The sequence below is a fragment of the Gobio gobio genome (genome assembly GCF_949357685.1).
Source record: "Gobio gobio genome assembly, chromosome: 21".
NCBI classification, from domain to species: domain Eukaryota; kingdom Metazoa; phylum Chordata; class Actinopteri; order Cypriniformes; family Gobionidae; genus Gobio; species Gobio gobio.
In genome coordinates this window covers 33,087,235-33,115,024 of record NC_137117.1, presented here as the reverse complement: position 1 = coordinate 33,115,024, position 27,790 = coordinate 33,087,235, and the positions used below count along the sequence as shown (strand labels likewise).

Here is a 27,790-nt window from a genome sequence, read left to right as displayed (position 1 = left end):
TTGCGCCAGAACGCCCACCACACACCAGCTGATTGGTGGAGAGGAGACAGAGTGAATTACAAATCCAACCACTGTGCACCAGTGGAGCTTTGCTGGCATCTAATAGGGGAAATTTTGGCACTGCGCCCAAACAAAATCTTACTGAAAGCTCATTTTTGGAGATATCAACCTCAAATTTGGAACACAACTTGTTTAGATTTGTGGTTTTGATTTTCTAGCAGTTTTAGAGTTCAACATGTTTCATAAAATATGTATTTTATATAAAATAATATTCATAAATCATTTTCATAAACTTAAACCTATAACATAAAAAATAATCTGCCAAGGATCTTCTTTAAAATGAGACCAAACTTAAGTCTATGCTCCCAAGTTTTTTGACATGGACATTTGTGTCCTCTATGGACCTATGTGTAACTTTTTTTGATGCACAAGGGTTAATCGAAAGATTTTTACTATTTCTTTTTCATCTTGATACTTTATCTTATTTGATCAGTCTATATTCTCTTCTGTCAGCATCTATAAAACTGCCATGGCCTAGCAATAAGCTCACGTGGACAGTTTGTTTAAATCTGATTCTTGATGTTTCCCGATCCTGATTCCCCCCCCCCCCACCATTTCTTGTCCTCTGTTCTATGAATAAAAGCATCAAGAAAGCTTAAACCCTCAAGGTCGTAACAGTTCAGCTAAAATAATTAAAGCATTAAGTCCTCCATTAAGGCAAACTGCAGAGTTTCAGTTAAAACCAGTTAATTGTTAAAAGAGATAAGTCAGCGAGTTAAATATATAGATTAGCCATTTAATGGACTGGCTGTTTGTCTTCTGACTGAATCACGGATACATTTGGATAGTGGAAAGTACTTAAAGAGCGAACGATGAAAATTAGCATGGCCATATGAGGAGGTTTGTTTGTTGTAACTGCAATGCTTTTATTGAGTGATATTTGGAGATTTTCTATGGGGGAGATGTTTGGGGCTTTTAGTAGCACAGCGTGGTGCAAGTGAATGAGATGGAAATGAAGGCGATTAGCATATTCACAGTGGTATCAAACTGTCAAGCTGCAACTCCTCAACACCATTACACATGGAGAAGTTTATTTGCTAAAAAAAGGATTGTACATTTAGTCAGGTTTAAGCATTTAGCCTTTTTAGATTCAGCTTCTACATCCATCTGTCTTATTTTACCAAGATTTCTATTCTAGTGAGAGAAAAAAATAGCATAGCCATTAAATAAAATCCTTATATTTTACACATTTCATTAAGTGCTTCATTTCAACACAGTAAATCTGTTTACTCAAACTGTGTATCACAGCTTGTTAATTTATTAATATGAGATCATCACTAGCAAATTATATTTATGGTGAAGACATAATGTTTGACACATAATGAAGACACGTAATATTTGTTTTCCATGAATATATGTCAATGAACACATTGCATGCGCTATAAGTCACCAGATGTCTTCTCTTACAGGCATTGATTCAGTATAGCTTAAAGAGACTCTGTACTGGTCATTTGGCGACTAACTATGGAACATTCCCTCTGCAGAGCACATGAACATTTCGCTGCATGGCTCATTAGATAAACCAACAGATCTATTTGTTCTTTTTCTGTCGAATCATGTCAAAGGGATAGTTCACCTAAAAAAAGAAAATTCTGACAATTAGTCAATATTCTCATGTTGTTCCAAACCGGTATGCCTTTGTTCATTTTGTGGAATGCAAGTGTGGAATACTCTTCAATATACTGAAAGTGATACGAGAGACACGAAAGTAGCACCAGTATGTTGTCAATGGCACACAGTATGTGTTCATTAAAGTACGTTCATTAGGCCTTTAAAGAAGTTAATATGAAATGAATATGTGAGAGGAAAGTTTACTCTGTTTAATCTTGTTTTTTATTACTTTAGGACTGCAAGTGATTGCTATGTCAGAGAGAAGTTCAACCACAAAGAATACAGCAGACGGAGGCTATATGGTAAGCCTAAGATGTATCATTTATTAAAGGGTTAGTTCACCCAAAAAGGAAAATTCTGTCATTAATTCCTCACCCTCATGTTGTTTCAAACCCCGTAAGACCTTCATTCATTTTCAGAACACAAATTAAAATCTTTTTGATTAAATCGGAGAGCTTTCTGTCCCTCCATTGACTGCTACGCAACTGACACTTTGACGCTTAAAAAAGTTCATAAAGAGATCTTAAAACTCTTACGAATTGAGCAGTTTAGTCTAACACGCCTGAGCTTCAGCAAGAACCAATGAGATTAATTCTCGTGTTATGCAGCACATTTGAGCTTCAGCAAGAACCAATGAGGTTCATTCTCGTGTTACGGAGCACGTTTGAGCTTCTACAAGAACCAATGAGGTTCATTCTCGTGTTACGCAGCACGTTTGAGCTTCCACAAGAACCAATGAGGTTCATTCTCGTGTTACGCAGCACGTTTGAGCATCCACAAGAACCAATGAGGTTCATTCTCGTGTTACGCAGCACGTTTAAGCTTCCACAAGAACCAATGAGGTTCATTCTCGTGTTACGGAGAACGTTTGAGCTTCCACAAGAACCAATGAGGTTCATTCTCGTGTTACGCAGCACGTTTGAGCTTCCACAAGAACCAATGAGGTTCATTCTCGTGTTACGGAGAATGTTTGAGCTTCCACAAGAACCAATGAGGTTCATTCTCATGTTACGCAGCACGTTTGAGCTTCCTCAAGAACCAATGAGGTCCATTCTCGTGTTACGCAGCACGTTTGAGCTTCCTCAAGAACCAATGAGGTCCATTCTCATGTTACGCAGCACGTTTGAGCTTCAGCAAGAACCAATGAGGTTCATTCTCGTGTTACGCAGCACGTTTGAGCTTCCTCAAGAACCAATGAGGTCCATTCTCATGTTACGCAGCACGTTTGAGCTTCAGCAAGAACCAATGAGGTTCATTCTCGTGTTACGCAGCACGTTTGAGCTTCAGCAAGAACCAATGAGGTTCATTCTCGTGTTACGAGGCATGTTTGAGCTTCAGCAAGAACCAATGAGGCTCATTCTCGTGTTACATGGCACGTTTGAGCTTCAGCAAGAACCAATGAGGTTCATTCTCGTGTTATGCAGCATGTTTGAGCTTCCTCAAGAACCAATGAGATTCATTCTCGTGTCACGCAGCACGTTTGAGCTTCAGCAAGAACCAATAAGGTTCATTCTTGTGTTACGCAGCACGTTTGAGCTTCAGCAAGTACCAATGAGGTGCATTCTCATGTTACAAAGCACGTTTGAGCTTCAGCAAGAACCAATGAGATTCATTCTCGTGTTACGCAGCACGTTTGAGCTTCAGCAAGAACCAATAAGGTTCATTCTTGTGTTACGCAGCACATTTGAGCTTCTGCAAGAACCAATGAGGCTCATTCTCGTGTTACGTGGCACGTTTGAGCTTCAGCAAGAACCAATGAGGTTCATTCTCGTGTTATGCAGCATGTTTGAGCTTCAGCAAGAACCAATGAGATTCATTCTCGTGTCACGCAGCACGTTTGAGCTTCAGCAAGAACCAATGAGGTCCATTCTCATGTTACGCAGCACGTTTGAGCTTCAGCAAGAACCAATAAGGTTCATTCTTGTGTTACGCAGCACGTTTGAGCTTCAGCAAGTACCAATGAGGTGCATTCTCATGTTACAAAGCACGTTTGAGCTTCAGCAAGAACCAATGAGGTTTATTCTCGTGTTACGCAGCACGTTTGAGCTTCAGCAAGAACCAATGAGATTCATTCTCGTGTTACGCAGCACGTTTGAGCTTCAGCAAGAACCAATAAGGTTCATTCTTGTGTTACGCAGCAGATTTGAGCTTCTGCAAGAACCAATGAGGTGCATTCTCATGTTACAAAGCACATTTGAGCTTCAACAAGAACCAATGAGGTTCATTCTCGTGTTATGCAGCACATTTGAGCTTCTGCAAGAACCAATGAGGTTCATTCTCGTGTTACGAGGCATGTTTGAGCTTCAGCAAGAACCAATGAGGCTCATTCTCGTGTTACGTGGCACGTTTGAGCTTCAGCAAGAACCAATGAGGTTCATTCTCGTGTTATGCAGCATGTTTGAGCTTCCTCAAGAACCAATGAGATTCATTCTCGTGTTACGCAGCATGTTTGAGCTTCAGCAAGAACCAATGAGGTGCATTCTCATGTTACAAAGCACGTTTGAGCTTCAGCAAGAACCAATGAGGTCCATTCTCATGTTACGAGGCATGTTTGAGCTTCAGCAAGAACCAATGAGGATCATTCTCGTGTTACGTGGCACGTTTGAGCTTCAGCAAGAACCAATAAGGTTCATTCTCGTGTTACGCAGCACATTTGAGCTTCAGCAAGAACCAATGAGGTTCATTCTCGTGTTACGAGGCATGTTTGAGCTTCAGCAAGAACCAATGAGGTGCATTCTCGTGTTAATCACCACCTCGGGTGTGCATTATTTTTCTAATAATTCAATGGGCCGTCGTCAATTATTCCTTACTTGTTACGTTGCACGTTTGAGCTTCCATGGTTGGTAATGACATGAGTGTGAGTAATTAATGACAGAATTTATGGGTGAACTAACCCTTTAAAATGTCATGCCTTATAATATGTTTGACAATGCTTTCTGTCATTTGAAATGCCTTCATGAAACATCCTTTCCTGCATTGCTTTTGAACACTAAACCATGATTTCAGACTATTTTTGTATCTAGCCAGGAAACGTTTTTTTTTTTTTAAACTATAACTTTGATTACTTATATTCAGGATCACGAATCAAAGATGTCAGATGAGCACAGAGACACGGACGATTCGTCAGAGAAAACACCAAGTAGGATGTCCAGATCCCCTCAGAAATCCTCCAAAAGGCCAAAGACAGTACCTGTGAAAGTCACACTGCTAGATGGATCTGCCTATGAGAACGGAGTGGAGGTACAGCAGTTGCTTGTGTTCTCTAAAACTAATTTGTGTTTCTCTGAAGAAACATGGTGCCAGACCTCTAGGGCTCTCAGCTATTTCACATACTGTTGTGGTGTAGTGCTGATTTCTTTTGTCAAGTCAACCACACCCCTGTCGACTGCTTAACCAGCTAGATTAGTTGTAATTTTTTTGCTAGCCAATGCAAAAATTGCCTACCCTAAATAAGAGGTGCTATGAAAATATATCAGTTGTAGCACTCTTTAGCATACTCAAAAGAGCATGTGTGAACCTAGTCACCTGTCTTTTGAAAACTTAGCAAAACAAAAGCAAATTAGAATCACAGCAATATTTTAATAAAAAATTGAATTAGGAGTGAAAAATTAAAGTCAGTTTAATTGTATACCTTCTTCAAAAAAGGATATTGCATATATTTTACAAAAAAAATAAAAAACTTAACTAAAACTACTCTACACTATTTGACCCGTATCAACCACCAGCTGTATTGACAAAAGGAAAATGTATAGATATTACAATAAAAAAATATCACAAAGATGATCCCTGGACCACACATTTCAATGCCTTCATCTGAATTTCACAGCCCAGCACTACAGCTTCATGTTCCCTACTGCAGTGCTCCGGGGAGTTACAGCACATGAGATATGAATGCTAGTGTGGGCTGATGGGGTGGGGGTGTTCATTGATAGGTAAAAAGCCCTCCCACACTATAACTCTCCAGGGAGTGCCACATACTGCTCTGAGATCAGTGCCATGTCTGCCTGCGTGTCCCGGGGGTCTGCTGGCTGATGGATTCCCAGGGTGTATTCAGACATGGCTCTTCTCTTGGGTCTTATTCGTAGCTCTCTGGTAGTGTGTCCCATCCGTTTGCCATTACGGATGCTGCAACACCTACTGAGAGAGGCAGACTGTCCAATCTAAAGGTCAAATACTGCCGATACTTCCAGTCTTGTACGCTTCGCTGAAGGGGAGGAGGATGGGAAATCTATAATTGTGATGTTAGTGCTCCCATGGAGTAAATAATACTACAGCCCTTCTGAGGAGGTTATACCAGGCTTGTGTGTTTGTCACCCTTGGCTAAAGTTCAGCCTGATTTAAAAAATTTGTCATCATTTACTCACCGTCAGCTTTTTCCAAAGCTGTTTGACTTTCTTTCTTCCATAGAACACAAGAAGAATACAATGTACAAATTGCTCTTTTCCATATAAAAAAGGATCAGTTATTACAAGTGGTTGAGAGATATGAAAGATGACATACATCTCTGATGCATGTTAAAATACGTTTGTATCTCTCGTCTGTATGTGCGGTGCAAGAAATCACAGGGAAAGCTGTACGAACCTGACTCATGTTAACAGATCTTGCAAGCAAATCAGCAAACCATAACAAGCCCGTAAAAAATTAAATAAATGGACAATATCGTGATCTGCACCTGCTCACTTTAATAACTCCATAAAGCCAAGTTTAAACAAATAAAAGTGGACATGGCAACAATGCAAGTGTGCGCACTGTGAAGCAGCCTTTCCAAGTATCAAATATGACGCCTCCGTCGACTGCTTTATTTAATTTTGTAATATTACTCTGTTCAGAATAGTGCATACCAAACACCAAAAGCATTGCTATGGTTACCACGGTGTCAATCATCACAGTTTTGTGAGTTGGAACAATCATTTAGGGGACTCACTTCTGCATTGAAAGGCAGTTGTCACTCCACTTTACAGTGTTTACATGGGCTATTTGTAGCTACTTAATTTAAAAAACATAGTGATTGAGATTGAAAAAAACTAAAGCAATTTTACTTGAGAAATACTTGAAGGAAAAATTTCTCCAAAAAATTGAGAAATACTTGAAGGCTACATATTATTTATGTGGTTAAAAAGATAGTTCACCCACACATTATAATTCACTCACCCTCATGCCGTTCCAAACCTGTATGACTTTCTTTCTCCTCTGGAACATAAAAGAAAATGTTGCGTGTGTGTGTGTTTTGGTCCATACAATGGAAGTCAAAATATCTTCTAGGTGAACTATTCCTTTAAGATATTAATATATTCCTGTGACAGTTGTGAAGGGAAGTTTATTTACTACAATCAACTTTTTTGTCCCTGTTTACTTCCATTGTAAGGAAAAAAGCAGCCTGAGAATATAGCTAGACATATTTTCTGTTCCACAGATGAAGGAATGAGTTGAGGATGGGTGTACTGTCCCTTTAAACATCTGATGACTCCACTGAAACAATGACTTATTCTCGAGTTGATCACAGAGAGAAGCACAATCTCAAGAGTCTAATAAATCTAAAGTAATAAAGCACATTTAATAACAATGTAATTGATTATTTAGGTCACATTATCAATAATACAAGTCTTTGCACTATACTGTAGATAAAAACAGTAGAGTACGTCTCATTACAGGCCTTGCTGATGGAAGCAAGCTGTGAAAGTACAATACTGCCTTATATCATCAATTGCAACAAAATACAGTACCGATGTAAGTCAGAACTATAGTATAACTAGAGTATATTTCTGCACCCAGGGATCCATTAAAATTGAGTCCTTCAAGTGCATTTATGTTGGAGTAAAAACTATGAAATTGCCTTTACATTCCAAATTAATGTGCTGTTGTAATTGAGGGGCTCCCTGGCTAACTTAAGAAGCCTTTATATGGCAGCACACCCACTCTCTCTTTCTCTCTCCCTCTCAAAAAAACCTTGTGCTTCAGCCATGAGAGGCCAGGGAAGCGACACACACACACACACACACACACACACACACACACACACACACACACACACACACACACACACACACACACACACACACACACACACACACACACACACACACACACATGCACAGACTCTCACACACACACACACACACAAAACCTCACCACTTCTGTTGCCATGGAAACAGCTGCGCTGTATCTCTGTCGCCGCGGGAAACGGGCTCCCTGGGCGGCGAGTGCTCAGTGTTTCTTTAGAAAGGCAAAGCCAGAGCCGGTGTCTCTAGCGGGCTGCATATGCCACTCTTTTGTGCAGAATGACTGGGTGTGGTCAGAAAGGACAGATGCTTAGCTATGACTGAAGAGAAATGTTACGGTTTATTTGACTATATTATATTTACATATATTTTTGCCTATATATTATTATTATATAAGTTAGATATGTAAGGGAGTGCATAAAAGTGTAATGCACACTTAGCTGTGGATTATCGTGCTTATATCACAGTCACATTCTGCACGCTTTAAATCAGACACAAAGATAAAGTAGCGCGGTAAGATTTCATTAATCTTAATAAGTTATAACATTTATTTGAAAGAATTATCAAGAGAGTTTCAGCCCGACGCAGTTATCATTTTCACATCCAGCACCACGTTGTTTAAATAGCAAATGCACTCACGCCCATCTGTTCGCCCATGGGCGTGCTGGTCTGAAAACGAGGTGTGTTTAGGCGCATTGTTGGCACGTTGCTATTTTGAGGAACTGAAAACGACTGTGCCATTGACCAACAAAAACCTGGTCTAAAGTCAATAGCACAGTATTTTTTGTTATTTAAAGGGCGTGTTAGTAATATGCGTCTATAGGCGGGTACACAACCCGCGTACACTTTGCTTATTACACACACAGGGATGCGCAGCAGCACGCAAACATTTTTAAATATTAAAAATAAAAGGATTCCTCTCTGGAGAAGCGTTCAGTCTTTCCGCTCGCAAATTCTCCATGCACTCAGATCGTTAAAATAGGGTCCTATGTGTGTGTGTCTGTGCTTCAATGAAAGCAGCACATTAAAAGTACACTATGTAAGATTTTTGTTCGAAATACACAATTGATATATTAAGCGAGTACATCTTACACTTTGTGTTTTTGTCTTATCCTGAATCACTACAGTACACCTATAATAAGTGTTTACATTCTGACTATTTTAGACGGGACGTTGTGGAGTATCCCAGCACCTGCGTGACTCGTCATATACATAAACAGAGAGAAGTAGCTCCGGCTGAAATGTTCTTCAGCAAGACGCGTGCAGTTTTGTTTATTAACCACTAGCAATGTACTTTTAATATAGAACAGCGATTAAACTGACGGAAACTTTCCTTTGGATTAAACCATTTGAACGCACACCTTCCAGCCAATCAGAATTGAGTATTCAGTCATACCATTGTATAAATAAGTATATTCAACGTCATTATCTGCATACATATATTACACTGAGGCAATATATTCTATATAGCAAATCTCAACACCTTTTTATTGCTTGTAAATGTAAGCGTCTCAGGTTACAAATGTAACCTTTGTTCCCGAGAACAGGGAACGAGACACTGCGTCAGCTTTTGCTTACGCTACGGGGAATGCCTCCAGCGTGACAGTTGCCTGAAATCACTATCAAAAAACGTCAATCCTATTGACCGGCGACAGCCTATGATGTCATCAAGGCGCGACCAGGAAGTATATAAGGGCGCCTTGCCAACATGACAGTATCTAATCGTCTGAAGGGACTGTTTTCGGCAGGCAGGCCCTGTGGCATGGCAAAGCGACGCAGTGTCTCGTTCCCTGTTCTCAGGGAACAAAGGTTACATTTGTAACCTGAGACGTTCCCTTTCGAAAGGGAACTCGCACTGCGTCAGCTTTTGCTTACGCTACGGGGAACGATATACCCACTACGCCATGCCAACGGGAGTGCATGCCCACTGGCAGTGACAACTGTCAAGACAAGCAAATTCTACTGAAATGCCTGAACCACTCCCCTTCTGGTCACATTAGGCTGTCAGTGACAGCGCTCCCTACGGTCATAGCCCAAGCTATCGCCCAAGAAGGAACCTTCACACACATGAGGTCCTTCCCAGGCCCTGCTCGAAGGCCTGGAACCACCCATTCGACTTAGAAGGGGTTCCTTTAAGGGAACGTGGCAAGGGAACTACGAGGGAACCCTATGCCAGTCACTATTCGGGAGGTTCTCACCGAATGCCACCAGGGAGACCTGACCAGGTGACCCAGACTAATGTGGGACACGTAATATGGTCAACCCTGTCTGTATAGTACAGAGCCTCTGGTACTCGCCTCCGAAGAGGCATCCCGCTAGGGTGCTGCAAGAAAGGCAGTAACATCCACTAGCCGGATCTCAGAGACGGGTTATCCCGGAGAGCAGCTCTCAGCGAAGTGCTATATAACCCTTGCTAGCGAGGGGAGTTTAGCCGCTTGATCCTCGGATCTACCAAGCACCTACTTTAAAACGTGCTTAGGAGGCCAGAGGCCTTACAGGCTGATTATGCCAGGGAGGCCCCGAGGGGCCTACAACCCTCAACCAGCGCCAAGCGGCCGTAAGCTCAGAGTAGACCCTCATTCGAGAGGAGCTCATAAGCCTGCCTGGTAGGTAGCTATGCAGTAGGCAAACTATGAAAGTCCCCTCCCGTGGGGACCGCATAGCAGCTGTAACGTCTCGTCGTGCTAGGGTAAGAACACCACTTCCAGGTCTCGCGAACGGCCAGAGACCGGCGCCTGATAGCGGGTGACCACTAGCTGTCAGAGTAAAGCCAGTTGTGCGTTCCCGCCAGGGGAACTCGTTCCCCATGGAGGCCGAGAGGAGCCTCCAGCTGGTAACCCGTGCCGACTGCTCGCGTGTCCAACAGCGGAGCTCGCCCTCAGGAAGGCCATACGGGCCTGAAACCTGATCGCAGTTGTGCTAGCCCTCGAGGTAGCAGGGAAGATAGGGACTCGCATCATCAGGGAGGCCTAACGGGCCTACCACCTGCAAAAATGCCGGGCATTTCTCAGTCACAGCCCTCTGCTCAGTGACTGGAACTATCCAGAGACCATGAGACAGGAGCGTGCCCTCAGAGGAGGCCACGTGGGCCTACTACTCCACGCGAATCCCCTCAGGGAAGCCCCGTGCAGCTTGCCTGATAGCATCCCATGCTACGATCCGTTACCGAACCTGGGGACCGGGGAACGATCTCAGGGAGGCGTAATGCCTCCACCTGATAGCAGAGCGTGCCGCCCATAGCCAGAATGTGCTACTCATAGCACTTCATGGTCACCGCCTCAGCGGCTGCACTCAGGGAGGCCGGTTGAGGCCTACTACCTACTAGCAGCTCATACCAGCCATCGAGGGACTCAATGCCAGTGGTGCCCCCTCGGGGGAGACCAGGCAGCGCCTGCTGACCACAGCAGGCCCTCAGGGAGGCCAATCGGGCCTACCACCTGAGCGAAGGTAACCCAAACCAGGAGCCTACCCCTCAGGGTGGCCCTAAGAAGGCTGGCTGCTGCGCCTGGGCTGGCGGCAGCTGTCTGCTGCTGACAAAGCCTGGAAATGCAGATCACTGACGAAGTTACTGCTGACGTCGACACCAGTGGAGAAGATCCTCCAGGGCCTACTCGTGGGCCACGGCGTCGAGACTTCCTTGCAGGGAGGCCGGTTGACGCCTACTACCTGTTCTGAAGTCCAACTGCCCAGACTGTCCAAGCTGGCTACTAACAACCAGCTGGCTCCTACGCCCTCACCTGGGGCTGGCTCCATCCCAGAGGCAGCTAGGGACAACTGCATCGCCGTGTCCTAGGGCCCCCAGGACGGCGCAGTCTCTCGGGCAGCGCCTACAAACATGGACCTAATCACATTGCCAAAAGCGGTGTACTCAGCGAAAGTGCTTAAACAAAGACCCTCTAAAGCGAGGGGAGTACAACTTACGTCACCTGCCTCGGGGCGGCTGTCTTACTTTCCATGCAGCGGCCATCCATAAGTGCGAGGGCGTCAGCCATTGGCAATGCTCGGGCCTCAGGGGAGCATCCGACCAGAACCTCCACAGAGGTTTATCCGATGTTCAATTCAACCCGAGCCCTAAAGGAGGTGGAGCAGAGACATAGAGCAAGGGTGAAACAATACCTTTTCTTAGAAAATATAGAACCCACCGGCCGAACATCCTGCAGGAAGAGGCCGAGGGCCGCCAAAAGATGGCGGCCACCAAGCTCTGAAAGGCGGAAACGGCAGAAAAAGTCTAATCGCAAACCAGCGAAAGACGCTTCACTCCGCCCCACGACCACTGGCAAAGTCGCTGTTTGCTGCAACACCCCGACTGCGTTACTCCCCCGGAACGCAGAGAAGGGGGCGGGCCTTGGCCGGACGACTCTGTAACAAGAGGAGGCTGAAACAAGGATGCATAAACCACGCCATGTTCTTATATCAAAAGACAGGCCAGGGGCGAACAACCTTCATTAAAAGGGAACGCCCCCATCCTTGTCAAAGCCTAGGCCAAGTGGTGCGGCATAAGACCGCACTAGATCTACTCAGGGCTCGGTAAAGAAATATTATTACCTCTAATATTACACACTGAGGCCCCGAAACCCCTTTTCCCAAAGCCCCGCAGAGCTGGCCGCAGATCTCACTACAGCTCGCGCATTAGCGCGTACCCGGTCTTCAGCTACTTCCCACTTTTACGCTAGGAAAACACAGCTAGCCCTTTACACTACAAGCCCTCGGGCGAGAGCGCGAATTAATCACCCACATAGTGGGAAAAATAACACGGAGAGGCAGCAAGACTCTACTAGCAAAAGTGAGGCATACACACACAACCACATAATGTTGCAAAGAAGATCGTTCTTAGCTTACTCACGGGGAGCTGCAGGCCCTGCGACATCCCGCGATGATCCAAACTCTCCCCCACACCCGCTCAGGGGAGCGACGGTCACAAAGTCCTGAAAAACATAGTTTTGAAAATGTTTCACCCTCATAGAGGGGGACTCACCAATCGCTCCTCGCGGTGCGTCAATCCAGCCACCGAGCTAGTATCCGCCCGCCGACCTGAGGGGGGCGCTTCGACAACCAAGCCAGGCGGGCCGTCAGAATCTTACATTTCCTGCTCATCATAGGCCCACCGGCCTGATGTAAAGCGCCCGGGGAGAACGTGAGAGGAAGGGAAAAGCAGCATTCATCTCCGCGCCCTCGGGTCTGCTGCCTAGGCTGGTCCCGGTTGCCAGCCCCGGCTTCCTTCCTCTTCCGGTTGCGGGTGTCCCGCCTCTTCTGCGTCCCGCTCCTCCACGGCGGGGGCGCTCGAGAGGCAACGCTGGCTCGCTGCCCCTGTCTCCAGCCCTCAGACTGAGACGGGAGCGGGACACCCGACTGCCTGGGCGCTGTCCCGGACCTCCGCGGTATGCATGTCCTAAATGCCGCCGAGCGCGCCCTCGCCTCCCTGAACTTACCCACCACCGCCTCTACGGAGGTGCCAAAAAGTTCAGAGGGCGATACCGGGGCATCGAGGAGAAAGGTTCTCTCTTTCCCGCCGATGTCCGCCAGGTTGAGCCACAGATGTCTCTCCGTGGCCACCATCGCCGCCATCGAACGACCGATGGCGAAAGCGGTTTGCTTGGTGGCCCGGAGAGACAGATCTGTGGACCGGTGCAACTCGGCTACCGCCTCAGGGGTCAGACCCCACCCCCTGATCGAGGTCCCCCAGCAGGTCTGCCTGGTAAGCCTGTAACACCGCCATTGTGTGTAAGGCTGCCCCGGCATGACCCGCCGACATGTATGCCCTGCCGTTCAGGCGCGCAGTCGTCTTGAGAGGTTCAGACGGCAGGGTGGGAGCCCTTAATGTCGATAACCGCCCGGAGGCGAGGTAGTTCGCAAACGCCTCGTCTACGGGCGGCAACACCACGTATCCCGCCTCGGGCAATCCCTCGACATCAGCGAAATTAGCCCGCTGATGTCGATGGATCCAGGCTGAATAAGGTTTCTTCCATCCTCTCGCAATCTCTTGGTGGAGATCGGGAAAGAATGGAAGGCTCCCGGGAGCTGGTTGGTCATGGGCGGAGAGAAAACGGTCGTCCAGCCTACTCGGACGCACGTCCTCTCTCCTAGCGCGCTGCCAGGGCAGCTGCAGTCTACCTGCAGCACGCTCCATAACCTCCAACAGCTCCCCATACATGGGACAGGGTGGTTGAGAAGCCTCAGCCTCAGGCGCTTCATTCGCCTTCATTGTCATCAGGTGTAAGATACCTGTTGCACGGATCCACGCACCTGCGGAAGTGTCGCTGCTTCTTCGCACACTTCATTTCTCTGTTGATGCTTCCCAATAGCGAAACAGGCAAAACAGTCCCTGAAGACGAAAATATACTGTCATGTTGGCAAGGCGCCCTTATATACTTCCTGGTCGCGCCTTGATGACATCATAGGCTGTCGCCGGTCAATAGGATTGACGTTTTTTGATAGTGATTTCAGGCACCTGTCACGCTGGAGGCGTTCCCCGTAGCGTAAGCAAAAGCTGACGCAGTGCGAGTTCCCTTTCGAAAGGGAACTATATTATCGCCCAATCTGCTTAAATGCTCTGCAAACGCTCTAATCTGCTTAAATGCGACTGAAGGCATGAAGGTATTAAGATTAAATATAATATTAAACTAGGACTGTCAAAAGATGAATCACGATTAATCGCATCCAAAATAAAAGTTTGTGTTTACATAATATATGTGTGTGTACTCTGTTAATTATTATTTATATATAAATACACACACATTCATGTATATATTTAAGAAATATTTGCATGTATATACTGTATATACATTTATATAATCTATAATATATATAAATATAAATGTTTTATATATAAAATAATATTTTTTTCTTAAATATATACATGCTTGTGTGTGTATTTATATATAAATAATAATGAACAGAGTACACACACATATATTATGTAAACACAAACTTTTATTTTGGATGCGATTAATCGCGATTAATCTTTTGACAGCCCTATATTAAACATTAAAGGTCCCGTTTTTCGTGTTTTTTTGAAGCTTTGATTGTGTTTACAGTGTGCAATATAACATGTGTTCATGTTTCGCGTGTAAAAAAACACAGTATTTTTCACACAATTTACTTATCTGTATACCGCTGTTTTCACTGTCCTCAAAACGGCTTGAAAGATTTCCCTGTTCTATGAAGTCCCTCCTTCAGAAACACGTTACGAGTTCTGATTGTGCCAGCGGTTCCCGTGTTGTGATTCGACAGCAGCTTAGGGCACGCAGAGCGCACGTTACCGGAAAGGTCACGCCTCTCACCATAACGGGGATGCATGCGCTCAATGATCTCTAAGTACAGCGTCCCTGGGAAAGCCAAACAAAGGTGACTTGACTCCGGGATGAAAATAACAGCGTCTCGACGACATGGCAACAAACAAACTATACGAACGCAACCGAACGCAACACTTCCTATTCTCCACGCGGGAGCAACAAGACCACGCCCCCTTTTTCGCGTGTTCTTGTGGGCGGAGGTTAGTCGACATACTGCTCTACTGACGTAATTAAAGCAGGAAATACCAGGATGTAGTCCTAACCAGCCGTTCGCTGTAGGCTTTGAAAGGGAACTTCTGTTAAATAAAATATCTCGCTTGGCATTGAACTTTGAGCTTTATAATTTTACAGGTATTATAAATGCTCTAACAGCAACATTACACACTAACTAAAGTTTGAAAAATGGGATCACGAAGAACAGGACCTTTAACATCATGATTTTCCGTAACAATGTGTTTTGTGAACAATGCTATACAACTAAATTTACTTGATTGACATGCTACTTTTACCTTATCATTGATCCATCAAATGGAGAGAAACTAAACGGTTCATTTATACTTTCTACATATTAGCATAAATCTCTTATTCACAGCATATTTGGTGACTTTCTGCCTCTTATTACAAACATTTTTGGTTAACCAGCGATTTACTGGTTAATATGAGCCTGGCTAGATAATATGATGTTGACTTGTGTCCTTCAAATTTAAAAATCACCTTTAGATTACCTGACAGAAACCCAGGTACCATCATTTACTAGGATACTGTGCCCCAGTAAAGAGATTTGCAATGCTCCTGACTTTCTACAATGACAAACACAAAATCAATCTCTTTTCTCTTGTGCTCTTTCTCTGTTCTTCTTCATCTCTGTGTACAGAAGCTCTGCAAAGGACAAGTGTTACTGGATGCGGTATGTGAACATCTCAACCTCTTGGAGAAGGACTACTTCGGCCTAACCTTCAGTGACACGGAGAGCCAAAAGGTCAGAGTTACATCCTCCCATTGTAGGCCTACTGATACAAAGTCCTGTCATGAAATTCTAGATGCCGTAGGCTGACTGGCCCTTAACCCAATCTTATGCTTTCCCTCATTTGTAACTAGGCAACATGTTGATGGTGTTGTTTTAACAAGAGCATCCATATATTTTCCTTCTATTCCCACTACCATGACCTCTTTATTTAAAACTACAGCATCACTGGTTTTGACGTGCACCTAAATGGGTTGAGGTAATGTGGTTATTAGGGAGCTCTGAGAGTCCTTGTGACTGGGACTGTTAGAGGCAGGATTTGATTGACTGAAATACTCTGAGGTACTCCCCAGTTTTAGTTTAGCCATAAGTACCCTGCCTGCACCGCCACGTCTATCCCAGTCTAGTTTAACTTAGCTCTTTTTCCCAGCTGCACTCTTGTGCCTGCTGCTGTGATCAGCAGGGATTGTTCCCAGGTCAACAAATACGATCACACTGCAGTTTGAATGATTTCCGTTTGAAAACCACATGTATCAAGCATGGGAAGCAAGACCTGCGGAGAGTGCAAGATTTGTCAGAGACACTTGTAAAGGCAGAAACAGACCAGAAATGGGCCATTTTTCAAATGCAATGGAGAAGATTTATGTTACAGTACGAAGACATTTGCAGGCTGGGTGGGCAGATAAAAATAACCAGGCTTTTAGTGGAAATATCTTTAAGCAGTTTCTGAGACAAATTCTCTACCGCTTTTATATTTTACATGTATCAGTGGTCATTTAGGAACGTTGGTACTGTGAGATGTGAATGAGGCAGTTCTTTTCATCTCCTCTGGACCGAGATGAGCTGGCATTAAATGTTTTCGTGTGTCACCAGGCTTTGGGTGACCTTACTGGAGTGCGGTGTGCCGGAGATGACATTTATCTACTCTTTTAGAGTTCCTGTGGCTGTAGAATATTAATGCACTGACCATTTTACAGAATATGTATGAGGTGACTGCTCCTGCCGTGGAGGAGACCATACTGAAACTGCGGCATTTGCTTATCAATGTGCCCTGCTTGATAGAGGAATTTGTTCTCTCTTTCAGCATTGGCTAGATCCTTCGAAAGAAATCAAAAAACAAATCCGTGGTAAGTGTACGGAAAAAAAGACACATTGGCTTTGTAACCTTGGTTGCCCGAATCTGATGAATGTGAATTTGTGTCTGATTGTTTTTAGTGGGTCCCTGGCATTTCTCCTTTGCTGTCAAATTCTATCCTCCCGATCCGTCTCAGCTGATTGAAGACATCACACGGTGAGTGTAAACATGTTAAAGCTGAAATGTGTAATTTGTGTGGCACTAGCAACACCAAACCTAAGTGCAAAATAAAGATTGTCTTTATGGACAGACTGTCACTGTCTGGTATTGGTCAGCAAAACAGATAATCCCACCCCAAATTCACGTCATTGGTTGAGCCAGTGTTGCTGTGCTGGTTAGGATGTTTTGATAGTGCCACTATTTGAGGAATTGGACTGACATTAACCTGAGAATAGAGAAATATGAAATTAAAATTGTATAATAATTATTATACCTGTGACCCTACATAGGACAGTTAAAAAATGGTTGGATGGTTAATAATAATAATAATAATAAAAAAAGAATAATAATAATGTTGAATAGTATATAAAATATATTTTATGTGTGTATGCACACTATATTGCCAAAAGTTTTGGGACGCCTGCCTTTACATGCACATTAACTTTAATGATATCCCATTCTTAATCCATAGGGTTTAATATGGAGTTGGCCCACCCTTTGCAGCTACAAAAGCTTCAACTCTTCTGGGAAGGCTTTCAGCAAGGTTTAGGAGTGTGTTTATGGGAATTTTTGACCATTCTTCTAGAAGCGCATTTGTGAGATCAGGCAGTATTTGTTGAGGTCAGGACTCTGTGCCGGCCAGTCAAGTTCCTCCACACCAAACTCGCACATCCATGTCTTTATGGACCTTGCTTTGTTCACTGCTGTGCAGTCATGTTGGGACAGGAAGGGGCCATCCCCAAACTTTTCCCACAAAGTTGGGAGCATGAAATTGTCCAAAATGTCTTGGTATGCTGAAGCATTAAGAGTTCCCTTCACTGGAACTAAGGGGTCAAGCCCAATCCCTGAAAAACATCCCCCACACCATAATCCCCCCTCCACCAAACTTTACACTTGACACAATGCAGTCAGGCAAGTACCTTTCTCCTGGCAACCACCAAACCCAGACTCGTCCATCAGATTGCCAGACAGAGGAATGTGATTCTTCACTCCAGATAACACATCTTCATTGCTCTAGAGTCCAGTGGCGGCGGCGTGCTAATCTGAAGGCCACATGAAGTTTGGAGGTCTGTAGCTATTGACTCTGCACACGCTAAAAAAAAAAAGGTTCTATATGGCACCAAAAATGGTTCTTCGTCGTAATCATAGAGGCACCATATCTTAACATGTTCTGTAAATGTTAGCGGTGCTATATAGCTTCTTAGTCAAAGAACCGTTGAAGAACCTCTGAAGAACCGCTGAAGAACCACTGAAGCACCAAAATTGGTGCTATATAGCACTTAAAAAGGTTCCCCTATGATTACGAGCCAAGAACCATTTTTGGTGCCATATAGAACCTTTTTTTTTAGAGTGCAGAAAGTTGGCGACTTCTGTGCAGCATGCGCTGACCCCGCTCTGTGATTTTACGTGGCCTATACCACTTCATGGCTGAGTTGCTGTTGTTCCCAATTGCTTCTACTTTGTTATAACACCACTAACAGTTGACCGTGGAATATTTAGTAGTGAGGAAATTTCACAAATGGACTTACTGCACAGGTGGCAACCTATCACGGTACCACGCTTGAATTCACTGAGCTCCTGAGAGCGACCCATTCTTTCACAAATGTTTGTAGAAGCGTCTGCATGTCTAGTGCTTGATTTTGTACATCTGTGGCCATGGAAGTGATTGGAACACCTGAATTCAGTGATTTGGAGGGGTGTCCCAATACTTTTGGCAATATAGTGTATCTATAATATGATTATATTCATACGAATAACATATTATAGAATAATTTATAAGTTGTCCTATTATATAAAATATGTCATTAATGTAATTTCCGTGATTAAATATTTATATGTATCAGTGAGATACTAATTATAATTTACTATTAAAGTCCCAGTGAACCGGAAGTTGCAACTGATTTTATTTCAGTGCTGTGACGTATTTCCAAGTGAAACGGAATATTGAATAGATGGCGGGATTTTACTTCACTGCACCTCCTCTCCATCTCTCGCTCATAGCAGACTAACGGTTAAACGGCAGTGGTTAAGGATATTCAAACCCAAGCCGTCAAACTGTCGTCATCTGAGAAGGCACACCATTCCAGACCGGAAGTTACTTTTCAGATTTTGATTAAAGATTACCACGGCAAACTATTTTTCTGTGTATTAACTTGCACAGATTAATTGTTCACTTTAAGACCAGTGATGTGTGCTAACAATGTAAATAAGATCGATTTTGATTTCATGAGGAATTTAATATTTTTTTATTTGCATCTTTTCCCTTTTCAACATTACTAATGTCTAACATTAAATATGTCTGCGCAGTTTATTTCTTTCTAGTTTTAGTTCTTTTAGTATATCAAGTTAAACTAAATGAAAATGAGAAATGTTGCCTTAGCAACTAGACAAAATAAATGTAATAAGTTTAATAAGAAAAAAAGTTTAAATTTTACAGTTAATGTTTATTTTATTTCCAGTAACGAAAAGTAACATTTTTGTTAACTATAATAACCCTCATATGTATTCTGTATTAGACTTCCAAGACTAATACACTTTTAGAACTTTTGTTAATAATAATAAAATAAAATATAACACTACATGTTAGATCAAGCTACATGCACAGCCATGTTACGCACATCACTATGTTGTGTATTGTTCTTGTATCTATATGTATCTTCTTATATCTTTAATGTATGGTATAAATACAATAAATAAAGGCAAATGATCTCCCATAATGTACTTTAAATGGATTTGAAAACTTGGTTTGTGATTTGATCGTTGCGTGTGTTTGTATGGACAGGTATTATCTGTGTCTGCAGCTGAGGGAGGACATACTGTCAGGTCGTTTGCCTTGCTCGTTTGTCACTCATGCTCTGCTGGGCTCGTACGCCGTTCAGGCTGAGCTGGGAGACTATGACCCAGAGGAACACGGGCCAGACTACATCAGCGAGTTCCGCTTCGCCCCCAATCAGACCCGTGAGCTGGAGGAGAGGGTGGTGGAGCTGCACCGCACCTACAGGTGAGAAGAGCTGACCTGCATAGGGAGTTGTAATTACCAGAGCTGTCAATTAATTAGGAATTTTAGTCATATTAATAACATATGCTGATTAATTAGTTGGATTAATCCCAATTAATCACATTTATCAGTGTTTGCTGAGCAAGTCGCCCAAATGAAGATAACCTAAAGACATTACATTATTATGGTAGACGATTAAAACATTAAATAGACTTTATAACCTTAATACATTTATATATTGTTTTGTATCCTGACCAGTCCACAGCAAGCTATTTTGCAGTCAGGTTTGTTCAAGGGCTCACAAAATATTAAAAACCAAATTTAAATTTCTCCAATGGTTAAAAAATTCCTGGTAACACTATATTTTACAGTCCTTGTCATACGTTACATGCAGTTACTGTAATAATAATAAATAATAAATTATGCATAATTACATGCAACAACTAAACTTAACAACACCCTAATCCTATAGTAAGTAAATGTATTTAATTATTATTACTCAGTACTTACATGTATAATTACACTGTAACACTCCTTAAAAAGTGTAACCAAATTCCCTATTACATAATTTCCTTACGGTTCTGGAAGCCCACATTTGTTTTCATTTAATAATAATTATACACTAAATAAAAAAATTGACAGCTCTAGTAATTACAGATACTAATAGCAAGCAGCACAAGCAATTAAATAACTAAAATATTCAGCAATATGTAAGCAACATATGTTTCTTTAATTATGATATTCTAAAAATGATGACCTGTGTTCAGGGGCATGAGTCCTGCAGAGGCGGAGATCAACTTCCTGGAGAACGCCAAGAAACTCTCTATGTATGGTGTTGATCTTCATCATGCTAAGGTATGAGGCTGTGATAAAATGATACTACTTGAATAGAAGGGACCGTGTTGTACATGGTACGTGATAAACTGTATATTTGGTGCATAGGTGATTCTAGTTCCTGTTCAGGGGGGCTGAAAAGAACAAGAAAAGAAAGTGATTTACCAGCCAACACATGAAACACACACTGGGCCAGAAATTGTAATTGTATTAGTTCTATTACCAAGTGACATACGAATTTGAATCAAAATACTTGAAATTTTGATTGGACACATGCAAGTTGCAAGTTGAACGAAATTGATGTCGAAAAGTGTTTTGGTTAATGTTTTCTCCTGTCTTTTGAAAGTAGATTAACCTATTTATTTTGCCATTCCAAATCTGCATGAATATATGGTCATTTGTATCTTATTATTTGGATTTAACAATGTTTTCCCCAGCGGTCCATGACCCTATTAGAACAGACCTGTGATCCAATTTTGCAATTTTACAGGCTTAGATCTCACAGGATGAATTCACTCCTTGGTGTGCCTGAAACTGAAATGTGACTGAAAATCTAAGCATCTAGATTTTCTTTTGTGTATTTATGTGTTTTAAAGGACTCTGAAGGCATTGACATCATGCTGGGAGTGTGTGCCAGTGGCCTTTTGATCTATAGAGACCGGCTGCGTATCAACCGATTCGCCTGGCCCAAGATCCTCAAAATTTCCTACAAGAGAAGCAACTTCTACATCAAAATCCGACCTGGAGAGGTAGAGAAAAAGGTCTTTTGAGATTTTCTTGTTAGATTTCGCTTGTAGATGCATGCTCAAGCATTAGCTAGATAAGGATGCAGTACGGAGACTAATGCTGTGGGCGAGAACATGGGCGGATAATCTGCATGATGTGGTTTTATTAGAAAACAATAGGACGTTTTTAGAGTATTTGAAACACTATTCAGGCTTTCAAATTACCCAGTGCTCTGAAGACTGATGTGGGTGTTCTTCCACCGCTTCGCACAAAATAAATAAAATATTTCTTAAGCGCATTTCTAATTACGCCACTTAAAAAATGTATTTAACTATATCTCAACAAACACGACTTAAATTGTTTAAGGTTCTGCTCTCTAGTGTTTGCTAGCTTGCTGAGTGTGGGAAGGATGGGGGTTTTAAAACATTAGGCTGAGCTGTGAAAAATGTTTGCCTAGTGGGCACAGAGACCGAGAGAGAAGCAGAAAATGAGTAGAGATGGAGTTAGGACAGAATTCAATCCGGAGAGAGGGAAGAAAGAAGGCAAAATAAGTTGCAGAGGTCTTTTTTAAGTGTTAGGGATTCTGCAGTGGGCATTTACTGGGTTATTTTCTTTGATTTTCCTCTCACAATGGGATTCTCCGGCTCTGTCTAGCACAAAAGCATGGCATTTCTTTGACTCTGCTCGTTATGTGTGAGGGTCAGAAATGAATGGCTCGACAATATCTCAATGCCTATATATTCAAGGTGCTTCACTGTTCAGCATCTTATCAGCATAACAGGCTCAATTCTGTGGACGTTGAGCTTTTAGATATTAATATTTGCTCTCATTCTTATGCAGTTTCTTTGCAGCATTCTTTAGAAATTCTAGTTATGTTCTGTTTGGATAAATAAAGGCATGCAGAATTGCGCCCTGTCGGATGATTTGAGCTTCAGCAGCGCACAGATTTTACACCTCGTCAAATCTCCTGTCAAGTAACACGTTACCACTCTGCTTTCCCTTCACACCCCCCACTTCCTCCCTATCACATGCCCACACTCCCCTGCACCCCCAGTACGAGCAGTTTGAGAGCACCATTGGCTTTAAGCTGCCCAACCACCGTGCCTCTAAGCGCTTGTGGAAGGTCTGCATTGAACATCACACATTTTTCAGGTAGGCACTCACTGTCCTACAACCATTGCCACAACACTGGGCACAGTCTTTTTTTTTTTAAGTGTGAGAATGCAGGTGTTGGGGCGTGTTTTGTTTCTTTGTACCTTCATTGACAGAGTTGGAGTCTCCACTTAAACACGACCTTGGCCTATTGGCCTTGGCCCATGACACACCAAACTGACATCAAGGAAGTAGATGTCACGAAAGCCGATTGTGTTGTCGCCCCACAACACGTGCATCTGGGACAAAAAAGTTGGGGTTGAACACACCGCAAAAACTTCAGTCAACGGCCAACTAGCACAAACATTCTGCACCTGCTTGAGAGAAAATAACTGCCATATATACCAGCAGGGGTCTGTAGTCTATAATCATCATTCAAAAAGAGAAACCGAATCTAGGACTGTGGATATAAAAAACGTAAACAAAGCAGTGCTTGCTTACCATTCTGAATGTTGATCACTTCATTCCAGACGGCCATGTCATTATGAAAATATTCATGCATCATAATACTCTGGAATAATGACATAAAAAGGAAACATTGTCACTATATTGTCACCTGACAGCGCAGATGCCGACTGATTCAACATGATTAATTGGCCAAAAAGCCACAAACAGGGTCCGATGTTGCAGAGCACAAAAAAAGCCGCATTACCTGGCGCCATGGTCTGATTTATAAATCGTTTTGTTCTGGATCTAGGGTTTGGTTTATGGTCTCAGACAAGACCACAGTCTTTTCCATTTTTTAATGAATCTTCTTGTTTAATTATAATTATTTTTAGTTAATTTCCCTTTTATTTTTAATGTGTCCCTTTTTAATGGACAAATTGTTTATAACTAAATAAAGAAAGTAGCTACGTATTTAAGAACTTAATTCTTATCTTTGTCTGGATCTGGGGATGTGGTATTGGTCTTGTAGTGTTTGATCTTGACTCCAACTCTGTTTATTGATGGCATTAAAAAATGCTGACAGTCCTGACTTGGGCTTAGACACTTATAACGTTTAATCCACTCTCATTCTGTCATGTTACATTTGGTCACATGTCCCCCCCCCCCCCCCCCCCGGTGTTTCTCTTATAGGTTGGTCTCTCCTGAGCCTCCCCCAAAAGGTTTTCTTGTGATTGGCTCGAAGTTCCGCTACAGCGGGCGGACCCAAGCCCAGACTCGCCAGGCCAGTGCTTTGATTGACAGGCCAGCTCCTCAATTTGAACGATCAATTAGTAGGAGGTACCTGCTGTCCCGCAGCATAGATGGAGGTAAGTATTTCTGATACCACAATCATCACAAAATGCATTAATTGGGAAAATTATACTTGAATTTGCACCTCTCTGCTGGTTCTGACCTTTCATTAAATCTCCAAATGTTTTACCCATTAGGTGAAAATGATATTCACCCAGTGAAAGCTCTCACATTCTCCTGCTAAACACCTTCTCATTTTTATTATTGATGTGTGTGGAGTGAATTTATTTTTTAGATAGAACTACAGGGGGGTCTGAAAGTCTGATTCCTTTAGTAAAAATGTAGTTTTAAGATTTGATACAGACTTTTTATTTCAAATCATGAAACTAACAGCTAGTGAAGCCTTGAAAAACAAACATTAATTGCAGAATGTCTGAAAGGGGTCATGAACTGCATTATTTTTTAATTTTATGCTTTCTTCCACTTATAATGTTATCAAGATTTTTTTACATCAAATAGCATCCTAATTTAGAAGTAATAGGCTATTTTCTAACCTGTTTTTGACCCTCTCTTTCGATTACGCCTTTTGATGGGCGTGTCACATTCAAGACTTGGGAGTAAACGCCCACTGCTATGACTGGGTAACAGTTTTGCATATTGTGGAATTGCTTTGAAAACGTCCGATATTGAAAAATATCTTGTTACATAGTTTAGGCGTATTACATATGCTTTATAAGTCTTGGTTATGGCAAATAAAGTTTAAGTACTTGGAGTTACTTCAGTTATAACTGACAAAGTGTTTTGTGTAAACGGAATTATGAATGGATGTACCATCGTTTGTCACACTGGCATTTTATTCATATTTCATCCTTTTCGAAAAAGTGAAAGAACATATACATTGTCATTTCTAGTGTCTTGTTTTAAATAACATATAAAGTGTTGTAATGTCTTACTGATGACAAAAAAGATGTCACTCTCTGAAGCCTTTATTTAAAAAAAACAAAAAAACAAATAGGTGCACTTAAGATGTGGTCACATATACCTTTGCTCTGTGGAATGTCCAGTTATATCACTAGGAATTGGCTCGATCTGCCAATCCCCATGCAGATATTTCTCATGCTCAAGTTTGTTACACAGATTGATCTCGCTGATCAACATAAATCTGCCTGCTTTTAAACTGACTTCTGTGTGAGCTTTTGTCTGACTTCGTTGTGATCACATCTTTTGGACCCCACTGTATATTTGTCAGGTCATCACCTGAGACTTTCCTTTAAGATTTGAAGGGGGCTGTGGAGGAATAGGCTTCTAGAAAGTGAGATGTCTACCTTGACTGCTTGGGTTTCTTACCCTATACATCATTTATTTCTTTGTATCTCTTTCAGAGTCTGCTTTAGGGGACACTATGGACCGACTCTCCCAGCACACCTGTAGCGAGCCTGTGCCTAGTCTTCCCAGAGATGAGCTGGACCAGGACTACCTGGAGCCCAGTCTGGATCTGGACCAAGATCATGAACAAGCAGAAGATCAGCGACTAGAGAGTGACTCCACTCCCTCGAAGACTATGGAGCTCAAGGTTCTGTGCACACAACTGTATTTAGTGTCAGCTTCTTCATTTAGTTGGTTTCCCTTTTCTAATACGTTATAAAAGTATTCTTTGAGAAAGAAGCAGTTTTAAGTTGTCTTCGCGTTATGGGTGGCAATATGTAAATATTCTTCCTAGCAGATTCAAACAAATAGTTTCAAGAATTCCAATCACATTTAACTAACACTCCCCTTGCCGTCCATTCTAATTAAAAGTCTTCCACTCCAAAACCTTTTCCTACCTGTGGCTTTCTTCTCTGCCCCTGACTTAATCTTAAATATACTTTTATGCCTGCCTGTTTCGTTAACAATGCTTTTGAATTGAACTTTTCAACCTCTCTACAAATCTGCCTACACACTCACCTTCTTCTCCCCGCTAATTTCCTCAGTCTAATTCAGATTCTGCCCTCAGATTCTTTCCCTGCTTTTAACCCTTCACTGCTGTCCTCTAACTATCGCTTCTCTCTCCATCTTCTCGCGGACAGAGGGAGGAGTCAAGCTCTCCTGTAGACTCTAAGACGGAGGTATTTTTAGCGTGATTTATCTATCTGTGTGTCTAATTGTCTGTCTGTCACTGTCTCAATTGCACTCTAAATCTGCATACACACTGCTAGCATGGCTTTAGAGTGCCTCGAAAAAATAGCAATGTGATTGCTATGTTGTTAGCCACAAGGCAGATCATGTAGTTTTCCAGCATTCATGGCTTTTCTTGAGAACCAGATGAGACCATTGTTTATAGCTCTTGGTATAATGGGTATTCTTCAACTATTTAAAGGAGAACTGTGATGGATAATGTACTTTGATTGTCGTTGTCAATATGAAATAACTGCTGATTCTGTATTTCCTTAATACACATTTGTGGTGCAATTCAACAGGGCACACTATCTAAAAAAATCGTTGTAATCTTATGTCAAATTGTAATTGCTTCACCTACCTCTGAAATTAGGTTCCTTTCTAGCAGAGAAAACAATTGTAACTGATCACCAAATAGCAATTTAGGCATTGTTTTAGGCTACTGTTGTACAGAAATCAGCCTTTCTAAATTCATACCAATAGTCAATGCAACAATTTAATGCCAGTTAACGTTAATGCTAATATAATAATATGGCATCCATTTGTATGAATGACATTCTCTGACAAAGATCTATCCTGCGGGTGCCCATTATCATATGCACAGATGGCAAATGAGGTGTCCAAAATACAACCATATAGTGTAGGCCTACAGTATATAAAACTGTTTGTGTTTTAGAATGGCCTACTTTCCATTTTGAGAAAATGTTCTGTGCAAAATTATTAGTGAATGAGCCCCATTTTCCCCATCTGTTCTCATTAATCGGAGTATCACAGTGCAGTCTCATTTTTTAAGTAGGGAGGAGCTCAGGGACATTCTCCAGAAACAGAGCTTACGTTTTGCTATACTGCCAGATTAGTCTTAGAACCTATACTTCCAGAGTTGACTTAGACTATACTTGCAGAACAGCTCATGTATTGATTTGTGCTGGAGAGTTTTTGTAGAGATTAGGTTGTCATTGGTGTATCGCTTATCCATGCTCACAGATAATTTCCTGTACCCGTCTGCACCTCATAAGACATGTATGAATAATGAAAAGAAAGATCAGGAGATTTGTGTCACTGGCTGAACTTGATGCCATTGTTGCTCAATAGTTATGTGACTAAGACAACTTTAAAACACTGTATCTGAGGCAGTGGCACAACCTCTTTCACTCTCTGTACTTCCATGGCTAACATCAACGTCTGTATGAGAGTTCCTCTCCCTGTTTGGCTGCCTGCTTTATGAATTCAACCATGCTCTGCCTCTCTGTCTCCACTACCTCACTTTGCCTCTGCCTCCGTTCCTTGGCTTGCACCACCATACCCCTTCCCCCACCACCCCTTTATCCCAGTCGGACCAGGAATTGGCCCCACGTCCTAAACAGGAGGTACTGTTTCTCATCGATCAACTGCCTGAGCATTCACTCTCTGTGTCGTAGTTTTTCTTTCTGTAATTGTCTTCTAGTGGAAGCGACAGAAAACTGAGCCAAGATGGCAGTCCATCTGACATTTGTTATCTACACCAGCATGTTTCATGTTTCATGTGCTGCT

The 27,790-nt window shown here is 42.4% G+C and overlaps 1 protein-coding gene across 1 annotated transcript in view; it reads left to right on the top strand.

The window, feature by feature from the left end:
* Positions 1–1,922: 1,922 nt before the first annotated feature.
* The window catches only part of LOC307117489 (band 4.1-like protein 1), a gene marked incomplete at its 5' end in the record, with an annotated part of 39,348 nt that continues 13,480 nt past the window's right edge, over positions 1,923–27,790 (top strand). Inside the window, 13 exons of the mRNA XM_079802344.1 lie at positions 1,923–1,973; positions 4,747–4,911; positions 15,837–15,941; positions 17,011–17,053; positions 17,142–17,217; positions 20,003–20,221; positions 20,986–21,073; positions 21,649–21,801; positions 22,833–22,930; positions 24,008–24,183; positions 25,489–25,679; positions 26,173–26,211; positions 27,592–27,627. Of these exons, the coding sequence (XP_079658470.1) occupies positions 1,923–1,973; positions 4,747–4,911; positions 15,837–15,941; positions 17,011–17,053; positions 17,142–17,217; positions 20,003–20,221; positions 20,986–21,073; positions 21,649–21,801; positions 22,833–22,930; positions 24,008–24,183; positions 25,489–25,679; positions 26,173–26,211; positions 27,592–27,627 (1,440 nt within the window). The remainder of the gene's footprint in view (positions 1,974–4,746; positions 4,912–15,836; positions 15,942–17,010; positions 17,054–17,141; positions 17,218–20,002; positions 20,222–20,985; positions 21,074–21,648; positions 21,802–22,832; positions 22,931–24,007; positions 24,184–25,488; positions 25,680–26,172; positions 26,212–27,591; positions 27,628–27,790) is intronic.